Source organism: Cherax quadricarinatus, chromosome 33 (assembly GCF_038502225.1).
Source record: "Cherax quadricarinatus isolate ZL_2023a chromosome 33, ASM3850222v1, whole genome shotgun sequence".
Taxonomy (NCBI): Eukaryota; Metazoa; Arthropoda; class Malacostraca; order Decapoda; family Parastacidae; genus Cherax; species Cherax quadricarinatus.
Window position 1 is genome coordinate 14520351 of NC_091324.1, and position 12000 is coordinate 14532350.

Here is a 12000-nt window from a genome sequence, read left to right on the forward strand (position 1 = left end):
TTCTAAAAAAAAAAAAAGTTAAGTTCATATAGTAATTTTGTAATTAAGTAGCATAGCTCTCTGTTGAGGGCTTTTAGGAATCAGTGAGTCCTGGAGGTGGGAAGTATAATGCCTGCACTTTAAAGGAGGCATTTGGGATGTTGGCTGTTTGGAGTGACATCTAAACTGTCAAATCTGGGCACCTCTGCAAAGACAGTGATTGTGTGAATGATGGTGAAAGTGTTGAATGCTGATGAAAGTGTTTCTTTTTTGGGTCACTCTGCCTCAGTGGGAGACAGCCAAAGTGTTGAAAAAAATATATAATTTTTTTTAATTGTTTTGTGTGCAAGTCTTGTTAATACTCTGTATAAAATTTATGCATTATAAATTTTTCTGTTGGAATATGCTGGAATAGGATGTAGGGGAAGGGGGTATCTGGGGCCAGATACACCTTGCCTGATTGCTGGGCTTTAAATTTTTTTTATTTCTGTTTGTATAAATAGATGTATCTTGTATACTGTTAAGTTGGATAAGAAAAATAAAAAAAATATCTTCTGCATTTATACTGTTTTGAGATGATTACAGTTTTAATTATTGTTGTTACAGCTGCTGCTAGGTATAGATGGTAGTCACGTCAATGTACCAGGGGTGGAAATAATTGCTGTGGAGGCACTGAGAATAGTTCCTTCTTCTACCACTGGGTACCTCAATATAGATGGAGAAATGCTACCATGGGGACCAGTGCAAGCTCAGATCATACCTGGAAGAGGCCAGGTTATGACACGTTAAGTGCTGTAAGCCAACCATTTCTGTTTTATGAACTAAATTGTTAAAAATTTCTTGAAAATTTAAAACTACTACTAATAATTTTAACCTGTAACAAAGCTATTTAGAAGCAATAATAATGATCCAGCAAGTGCAGGATCAACCAGGCTGTGATGGATATGTAGACCAGTGGGCCACCAGCAGCAACAATGGTTGACCAGGCAAGCACCAGACAAGCCTGGCCCAGGGCTGGGCTTTGAGAGTGGGAAAGCTCTTGAAACCCATCAAATGTATATTAAAGGTATATTAGTCATAATATAAATCCTTTATTATTATCAGTAAATTAAATTTTAAAAATGAAGTGAATGTGTTTGTTGCATAAAAGTAAATTGATTCACATTGATTTAATGTGTATCACTTTAGATCATGTTGTTTTTAGTAATATGAGAAGTGTCAGGTACTAATGAAAATTTGAAACATATTTGCTAAAAATTATATGCCATCGGTAAAAATGATAAATTATGTTTTATATAACAACACTAATATTCCTTATTATAAATTAGTATAACTCATTTATTGCAATTTTTTGCATATACATTTTTGCAAGGGGTTTGGACATGCAGCAGGTATATGTGAGTTTGTCAGATAGGAGTGATTAGAGGTAAATGGATTTTGGGACCTGATGATCTGTTGGGGTGTGAGCAGTGTCACATTTTGTGAAGGGATTCAGGGAAACTGGTTAGCTGGACTTGTGTCCTGGAGGTGGGAAGTACAGTGTCTGCACTCTAAAGAAGGGCTGAGGATATTTGCTATTTGAAGGATCACCTGAACTGTCTTATCCATGTGCCTCTGGCAAGACAGTGATAGTGTGAATGATGGTGAAAGTTTCTTTTTTGGGTCGCCCTGCCTCAGTGGCAGATGGCCATTGTATTTAAAAAAAAAAAAAAGTATTTTTGATAGAGATGCATTGCTTGTTATTACAGTATGATGGGTGGAAGGCACCCAGTAAAATTTAATGCCCTAAGGAATACTCAACCCTGGCACATTTGTCAGTGAGATAAAAAGTTATACTGGCTTAGCAACTTGAAGCAGCATGTATCAGGATTCTCCATGGCTACTGGCTGCATCCTAAGTGCCTTCTGGGCTTGTGTGATGGGTTGTTTTGTGTCCATGGTACCCCTGCACTGTGTAATCTTGAGGGCCGAGTTAGTCAGACATTTTTGGCTATTGACGAATTAATATGGGCAGGAGTAAGTCGTTGACACAACAGTTGCAGAAATCATTGGATTACTAAGTCAGGCCATCACATAAAAGAAACAGTAGAAGTCAGAAATGTGTGTGAGCTTCACTGAGGACCTGGTTGCATTGGGGACAGTGTTTGTGACATGTCCACTCCAAAAACACATCCAGGGAAGCCTAGGGAGACTTCCCTACTAATGTTAACTGTACTAACGTACTTAGAATTGGTCTGTTATCATTTGTCCTAACCTTGCCATAAGTGTGGTGCAAGGTTTTTGTTATAAACAGTGCTCCTTGCCACACTAATCTGTTATTTAATGGCTTCATGAATATGAAGTACACTTCTTCGATGACTGGCCAGGAAACTCCCCAGACATAAACTCCATTGAGAACCTCTGGGATGAGATAGAGATTTAATACGGAAAGGATATCAGTCTACTTATATGGCTTTAGGATGCCATCTGTGATTTGTGGAGAATTAACCCCATGAAATCCTGAAGAATGTGTTAATTACTTTTTAGATGGATAAAGGATGTCCTAAAGGAATGACTTACTTCGTGGGCATGATTTTTGAAGGGGCTGACGTACTTTAATGACGAGCACTGTATATTCAGATTTGTTATATTGTATAGTGTAATTGCCTATTTGAGTCTGTAGGAGGCACAGAAGTCTTGGCTCTTAGTGTTTGGTTGAGTGGCATCAGAAAGCCCTGCCATATTTATTTTTTAACCTCTGTACAGAATCTACTTCCAGTGTGTCACTGTTCATTTCACTCCAACTCATTACACTTTCATGTTAATGTTTTTAGATATCACTGTTGCTCATTTGCATGTGCAATTTTCAACCATTCCATCTTGTTCTTGTTCCATCGCTGCTAAAGATCCTGTCCTTGCCTAGTCTGTGAATGCTCCTTATTTTTCTGTATGTTTTGATCATATTCCCTCTAGCTCTTCATTTCTTAAGTGACAGAAGGCCGAGTGTTTGCCTTTTCTTGATAAATTGTGCCTGTCAACTCTGGCATTGGTGTGGATGTATTCCTTTGGACTTTCTCAATTTTCACTTTGTGTTTTCTTAGGGGATGGTTTCATACAGGTGCTGCAGATTGAAGAATAGGTCTCGCACATGAAGTAGAGTGTATTTTGAACATATCTGTCTAGGTTTCTGAATGCTACTCTTCTGTTTGTGAGCTTAGCCTGCATTGCTGATGTTATTCTATTTGTGCATTTCAGGTTAATGATTAACCTCGCATCTTTTACTTTAATAGTTTCCGTGAGATTTTTCTTCTTATTTGGTACCTTTTCTTGGTCTTATTTCTTTTCTCATTTTCATAACTTTACCATTGTTGAAGTTGAACTCAGGTAATCATTTACTTCACCATTCCTAAAGTTTGTCCAGGTCCTGTACCCTTCTTGTATCCTTTTCTGTTTGTATTCTACCCTTCGTGGGAGGTGCCTTGATGCCAGTGAAGGGCTCCTGGTCGAAGGAATTGGAATTACCTTCCATTTCCTTGGATTGAATCTGATTACCTCCCACTTCCCTAGACGCAGTATAGCTTTTATGGATTTGGTGCTTCCTACCGAGTACAGTGATAATGTTTGTATTCTAATTATTTTGGCATTAAGTAGCACAGTACAAATATGTAGGAATTTATTGCTATTATCAGGCCATTAACATATCCTAGGCACATTATGGGGCTCAACACTTATATCTGTGGGACTCTACTAGTAAACAGGCTCATTACTCATATCATGAATGTTGGCATCATCAATATTATCATAATACTGTTGATAAAAAGTTTTCATAAGGATGTAAGTGGCAAGTATATCACAGTTTGTCATGGTGATGGCAGATATTCTACAAAAATGTTTTTATTCTTAATACAAATATTGTCTTTGTATTTGTATGGCCTGAAATAAAGATACTGTACCATGATTTAGATAGATATATTTTCTAGACATTTGAAATTTAAATAATTTGCATATTTATAAAATAAGTAAAGATATTGAGTAATTGTTTTGTGCTTAATATATGGTATTTGAGGAAATGCCAGATATTGTGTACAGTATATAAAATTTTAGACTAAGGGAGAATCATTTTGAATGTCTCCTCTCTAAACTCTACCATCAATCAATAACACATTAAAACAATATAAAAAAAAAAGTTTTAACTCTGAACATTGCAGTTTCTTCTAAAAGAAAATACTTAAATGAAAATGCTGTGTTGAACACAATTTGAAAATAGAGTAAGACCCCTGTATCCGTGGGGGGACACGATCCAAGACCTACTGGTAACACCCGAAACTGTGAATAGTGGCAAATCCCATATTTAAATAATTTTTCATTTACATACATCCCTATGATAAAGTTTGATACTCACAATAAGTCGAGAATTAGCACTTTTTCACATGGGAAGCACATCGTGACTTCTCTTAGGCTTTGAAGAATTGTCACCACTACTTTTGTACTTTGATGTCATTATTAAGCAAAATTAAGGGTTATTTTTGGGCCAGGATAAACTGCGGATAACTGGAACCGTGGAAACCAGACCTGCGGATATGGCGGTCCTACTGTAACTAGCATACTTGGAAACATGATGGGTTTAAATTGTTAGTACAGTATGTAGATGAAATTTTTATTCAAATTTGGTGTGATCACACCTACACATATGATTAATTGATGTAATGGGTTTTGTAGTGTGACATTATTTTTTTAACCCACTGGCCATCTCCCACCAAGGCTGTGACATTATTAATACATATAACTAATTATGTAAAACTGAAGCAAATGTGACTAAAAAATATCAGATAAATTTGATTAATTCTAACATTGTTGTTTAAAGTTCAGTAATATCAACACTTCTACTCTAGTACATAGCTTGCATTTTATTTTTCAACATACCACCCATCTCCCACTAAGGCAGGTGACCCGAAAAAGAAAAAAAATTATGAAGTTTATCCTTTTTTTACATTTAGTAAATTATTCAGGAGAAGGGATTAACATAGCTTGCATACTGCTTAGATTTAATTTCTGCCATCAGTGTGGGAAGGTCTAGAGCTTAGGTTTGACTCCCTCAGTCACAAATAGGCAGGTAACTTGACAGATTAATCCTTATCTGACTATCAGTGTAATGAAATAGTGCTTTGGATAGGTTATGATTAAAGTGCTTTAAGTTTTGTGATGTATAAAAAAGGAACTATTTAAAATGTACAGTATTTTTTTTTTGATAGTACAGTTGTATATTATTGTAAGACTAAATTGTTAATTTTATTGAAAACTTTATGCAGTACAGTATGTATCGTTCATGGTTGATCACTGCTTTATAATTGTAAAGATTCACCTGTATGCATCCTTCACCCCACACACACACATATACACACAAACACACACACACCATAGATACACATATATGCAGAATTTATTACACCTACAGTATGCACAAAGCTGTAGATTTATTTTCATTGATTCAAAATGTCTAGATTTTTTTTATGCATTTGATAAAATGACAAGATTCTTTTTAAATGCATAGGATTATATTTTATATACAGTGGAGCCCCAGTTTTCGTCTTTAATCCGTTCCAGAAGGTCAGCCGAAAACCGATTTGTACGAAATGAAGTAATATTTCTTATAAGAAATAATGTAATCTGCTTCAGACACCCAAAAATATTAACAAAAAATACATTTTATAGAGAATAACTATAGTTTTACATACAGAAAAATATGAGAAATAAATATAAAGCACTAATGAAATGGATAAATGAACATTTAAATCACTTGTACCTTTATTGAAGACTCTTGTTGGCATATGGAAGATGGCAAGGAGGGGAGGAGGAGGAGAGGTTATCTCTACCACCATCACTACCACCCTCTACCACCATCACAACCACTCCCACCATCACTACCAACCTCTACTACCATCACTACCCTCTACCACCATCACTACCACCCTCTACCACCATCACTACCACCCTCTACCACCATCACTACCACCCTCTATCACCATCACTTCCACCCTCTATCACCATCACTTCCACCCTCTACCACCATCACTACCATCTTCTACCACTATCACTACTACCCTCTACCACCATCACTACCACCCTCTACGAGTAACAAAGGTTGACCGAGTCACCAACATATCAGCGGCCGCGTCCCGCAGGCAGGCGTACGCATCTGGTACGGATGATTTCCAAGCGGATGTGTGAAAACGGAAAATTTTGCTGAAAAAAGTGGTCAAAAAACTGAATTGTATGATAACTGGACTGGATGAAAACGGGTTCCACTGTACAGTATTAAGTTTTTTTTTTTTTTTTGTGCAAATAAAATAGTTTCTTCCTGTGATTTTATTAGTTTATTATTATGATGTAGTTGAGCACTAAAGAATTCATGATATATCTAGTGCTCTACTAATTAACCAGTAGGTAAATTGTTAAGGTTTGTATTTAATTTTAAATTTTCATGATTTCATGAGAATGGTCACATATTCATTTTTCAATGTTATGTTGGTTAATGAAAATGTCAGTTATGTTAGAATGAGAAAGAGTTGAAGTTTCAACTCAAGTTTTCTTAACTTGTTAATAAAACTAGACAAATGCTGTGATTTAAAGGTGTGATATGATGAAGCTGTGAGGCCTTTTATAATATTGCATAAATATATATAAATTTATGAAGACTTGCATTTCATAATGAGCACTGCTTAATACTTAGTTTTTATGTTGCATAGGAATACTAATTTATACATTCTGAAATAACCCTGGCAGGTTTAGTGCTTCATTTTTTTATAATAATAATAATAATATACATTTTGGAATTATTCAGTTTATTGGTCATATATTTTACATAACAGAATTGGATGTTTTGGTAAATTATGAAATTTTGAAAGGTAGCTCTTTAAGTTTCTTCTCATACAGACTAAACATGTTACTTAATATTTCTTGGCACTGTGAACTTTAATATTTTAAAGATATTTTTAACAGCATATTTAAAAGTTTATATATATGTATATTTTGAAGACAAGTAGTTTTTGTATTTTGCATTATATATCGTTGTTCCTACTTCCAACATAGGATGTAATAGTTTCTTTAATATAGGTAATATATTATCTACATTCTGTTTTATTTTTTATATTTTTCTTCTTTGAATGCTGCTTTAGAATATGTTCTTTTGTGTATTGTGAACATTTTACAGTAGTGTGAAAGAGAGGCCAAGTGGACTGTTATTGTGTGTGTCTGGACTACAGGTTGGTGTTTGTAGGGGCATGCAGTGGTGGTGTGCAATGGCAGGAATGTCCAGAAAATTGTGTTGAGTTTGAGTATTGCAAGAGATTACTTTGATAGTAAGAAGGAATAAAATTCATAATTCCATGGTTGGAATTATCCATACTTCTCATTCCACCAATACTTTAAATATTTAGGCTCATTCCTGCTGCTCTTCCTCTTTTGAATACATTGGTCAGACTGGCTCCTTCCTTCTGAGTAAGAATTAAAGAACACAAAAGAAGCATTCACTTTGTTGATGCTAACTAAGCTCTTTTATGTCTTGGTAGAGTTTAGCACTTAGTTCTGATTGTAAGTAAGTAAGTAAGTAAGTAAATTTATTCAGGTATACACAATATTAATGACGTCACAATAGTGACCATAGCTATCCCGTAAGGTGGTATTCATCCCAAATTATCTATCTTCCTATGAATCTTAACAAATGCCATCTTGCTAAGTCAGTTCTTATACACAGCATTCTTAACATGAGTCTTAAGTCTGGTTTTGTTTCTGCAAATGCTTTAATGTACTGAACATGTGGCTTGACTTGGCTTTGGTTATCCCTGTACCTCTCTATACCCAGATCTGAATTCTGGCTTTTCTCTCTCACCTGTGACTTGATAATGGAACAGGGTGGACTGACCTGTCTGGTTAACATTTATTTCTAGTGTGGGGTTTAGGTCTGATTTAGCAGTAGTGCTAACATTCAAGAAATCAGGTGAAAGAATGATATTACAATATATGTAATACATAATGTTGCATTGGAATGAGAATCCATACAAAACAGGCAGGGGTGGTTAAAGTGTGAGTTTGAGGCAATTCTAAAAGAGATTTCTATTATTGAAGGTTTGGAATGAATAATTTAATTGCTGTACATTTATTGTATAATTAAATAGCTAATTATCTCAGTTGACTTGATTAGGTTAAAAATGGCACTTCCAATGAGTTTTGGTTGGTTCACAAAATATGCATATCTTCCTCAGATGCTGTTAGTTACATCATTTGGAGCATGATAATGCTGAATTATGTATATAGTCCAATGTGTAGATTTGCAAGTACTTACTTATTACATAAAATAGTTTGAAATTGACACATGTAATGTTTAAATTTTTTAACACACTGGCCAGCTTCCACCAAGGCAGGGTGACCAGAAAAAGAAACACTTTCACCATCATTACTTCCATATAAAATATTTAATAGTTAAAGATTGTTGATAGTGGTTGGTAAGCTTCAAGACAGTAGACGGCAGTGTTGCAAAGCTTATGTTATGCATCACATTTTAGACAAATTAACAGCTGTGAGGATTAAGTTAATCTCAGGATAATAATAATAATAATAATAGAATTACTGTGGTGATTGGATTTCCTCAATGGACGTTCCTTGATGCCAGTAAGGGCTCTTGATCCAAGGAAATGGACCTGCTCTCCCCTTTTCTGGATTGAACTTAAATGTGTATTATTTCCACCAGGTGATATCTGATCCCTATGGGTTTAGTGTTCCCCCTGAATGTAATGATGTGCAGATTGCATGATCATGGCTAGATTTCTGGCTGTGTATTTGTCCTGTTATTGCGAGTTTCTTTTGTATCTCCACAGTATTCACTTAGAAATATGACTGAATTCACTGTGCATGAATTGCTACCTGCCACAGATTGTTTAAAATACTTTGATATATGCTGGATTTGTGGAATTTCTTTGAACTTTTTATGACCTCTTGAAACATCCACTTTTTTTTCTTCTCTTTAGTGGTACCACTTATGAAAATGCTAATTTTGATTTTTTGAAAGCTTTATAATTTTTTAACTGTGCTGTATCCCTCAGAAGTAGGGTGGCCCAAAACAGGAAGAAACATTCACCATCATTCATTCAGTAACTGTCTTGAAGTTTTCAGATGTTACAGTTGAAATGACCCTCCAGACTAATATATACCCATTCCATCCTTTCTCCGGAGTGCAGTATAAATCTGTCCTCACAATCACCGTCTTGAATGTTATATGCCAATGTGTGCCAGTTACTTATTTCTAGTTTTGTAAGTAAAAAACTCTTATGCACTGATCAAAACATTTAATAAGAAAATATTTTGACACACATTGCTTCTTTAGTCTTTATACAGAATAACTTATCTAGAACAAGCAGTATTATATAGTTCAAGAGGTCAGGTGAGCATACGGTTGAAGTTGGGTAACATGCACCTGAGGTGGGCTGGTAGGCCTGCGAAGCTCCCTGGTGTAATGTGGTATCATCTAATAACGTTGTTACCAGTGAGGGTAGCAATTGTTTGGCAAGAGTTTTGGATGTATAAATGTATTGAAAAATTTATCCAAACCCTGGCCAAACAATTGCTACCCAACAATAACATTGCTACTAGATAATGCTAAGTTTCAGAGAGCACTGCAGGCCTCCCAGCCTATCTTGGGGAGATGCTGACACCTTCACCTAAATTATGTTGCCTCATTTTTGACTTATGTTCACCTGACCTCTTGTACTAAATATACGGTTTGTTCCAACTGCTCTGTATTAGGACAAAAACAGCTGTTCATGGTGAAGGTTGTCCCATTAAATGTTGTGATCAGTGCATGTGTCTTACCTACAACTTGTTGGTATCACCATCCTAGTTGCACCATTTCTAATTTTCTTAGTCCAAACATTATTGCATGGCTTTTGGCCAGACTATCTTACAAGTGTTTGTCTGTAGTATTCAGAATTGCAGCACGTCAGCCTAAGGATAGGCTGACATGCTCTGCCGTTTTTGACTTCCAGCATTATCATAATCTTTCACTTTCTCTACCTGCTCCTCTTTTGTATAGTGCTGCTACTCTTTATTTTGTTCATAAAGTGTGGGGAAAAAAAAAACCTTCTGGATAGTTGCAGCTTATTCAGAGGCTTCTCCTAGTGACTGCATGATTTGTAGTGCATTGTGACTGCTGGGGAAGATCCTTGCAGCTAAGAACCCTAAATTATTTTTCAGCAATTACATTACTGCAGGAACCATATAGTTTACCTGAATTCTATATAGTTTAACAACACCTAATTGCTAAGATAATATGGTAATGCAAATAATATGGTTTAACTCCTTTGATTTTTCTGCCTTTTGTGTTTTCTTTAATAATAATTTTCCTGAAATGAAGTATTAAATCATGTGGCCAAGAACATTCGTAACAGCTAAGAGGAATATTTGCTAACAGTCAAAGAACATTTATGGGTGTCACAGTTATAGCATTTCTTCCAGTTTTTTGTTCCCCATTGACTCTCAAGGTACAGTAAAAAGGAGAGGAACACACTGTTGTCTGGCAGGATATTGAACAGAACACCCTTCTGTCTGGCAGGTTATTGAGCAGAACACCCTGCTGGCTAGCAGGTTGAGAACACCCTTCTGGCTGGCAGGTTGAGAACACATTACTGACTTGCAGGTTATTGAGTAGAACATGCTACTAACTGGCAGGTTGAGAACACAGTGCTGATTGGCAGGTTACTGAGTAGAGCACATTACTGTCTGGCAGGTTGAGTAGAACATGGTACTGATTGGCAGGTTATTGAGAATGCTCTACTCCCAGATGATCAAGCAGGAACACATCGCATGCCAAGTTATTAAGTGGAACACACTGCTGTCTGGCAAGCTATTGAGCAGGAGCATACTACTCCCAGAAAATTGAGCTTGCATGCACACTGCTGTCTGGCTGACTTTTGAAGAGGAGCACATTCTGCTGTCTGATAGCCCTTGTGGCTTAGCGCTTCTTTTTTGATTATAATAATAATAATAATCTGCTGTCTGACAGACTATAGAGCAGAAGCATACACTCTGTATAGCAGACCATCTAGCAGGAGTGCACATGCAGCAGGCTATCAGGCAGGAACATGCACTGCTGTCTGGCAGGATCACCCATGTTGCATGAAAGGCTTTCTAGATTTACTCAAGTATTCATTTGTAACTTATTTGTATAATTATATACAGTAGGCATAATAATATGTTGTGTATCTTTATACGTATATGCTTCTAAACTGTTGTATTCTGAGCACCTCTGCAAAAACAGTGGTAATGTGTGAGTGTGGTGAAAGTGTTGAATGATGATGAAAGTATTTTCTTTTTGGGGATTTTCTTTCTTTTTTGGGTCACCCTGCCTCGGTGGGAGACGGCAGACTTGTTGAAAAAAAAAAAAGAAAAAGGCATAATAAATATGCATGCCCATAAGTGTGTCTTTAGCAGTATTTACCTACATCATTATTATTATTACAATCATAACTAAGTGCTAAACCCACAAGGGTCATAGAGCATATTTGCCTACAGATTCAAGAAGGGCTAGGGCAGCTTTTGTATGGAAGATTGTGCCCCTTGCCATACTGCTGAAGACGAAGAATTCCCTGGATGATTTTGATTTTTCATCCTCTTCAAGGGGGGCTCCTTGGCGTGGTGAAGAGGCTCTTGGTCTGAGGAATTAGCCCTGTCGGTCTTCTTCCTCAGACCGAACCTAATTACCCCCCATTCTCCCCTCCCCTATCCCATCCTCCCCATCCTCCCCTTTTTCCATTCCTCCTCCTCCTCCTCACCCCTCCCTTTTGCCCTTCCTCTTCTTGGCCTTCGTGATTTCTCCCACAGGCGCACTAGTTCCTAGGTAGGGGAAAGGACACCGGGGTCCATCCCATTCCGTTGAGGTTTCTTGGCGGTGGCGTAGTTTGCCGTGGAATCTGGATTGCCTGGGGATGTCCCGATCCCTCTCCGGTATCCCGGAGTAGCTTTGGGTGTCTTTTGGGCGACGGGTGTATCTCTG

General features: G+C 36.8%; 1 protein-coding gene across 1 annotated transcript in view; it reads left to right on the plus strand.

The window, feature by feature from the left end:
• Positions 1-11397, plus strand: part of LOC138853543 (sphingosine kinase 1-like) — a 74059-nt gene extending 62662 nt beyond the window's left edge. The window contains exon 9 of the mRNA XM_070090843.1: positions 586-11397. Coding sequence (XP_069946944.1) covers positions 586-768 — 183 coding nt within the window. The 3' untranslated portion in view covers positions 769-11397. The remainder of the gene's footprint in view (positions 1-585) is intronic.
• The last annotated feature ends 603 nt before the right edge of the window (positions 11398-12000 follow it).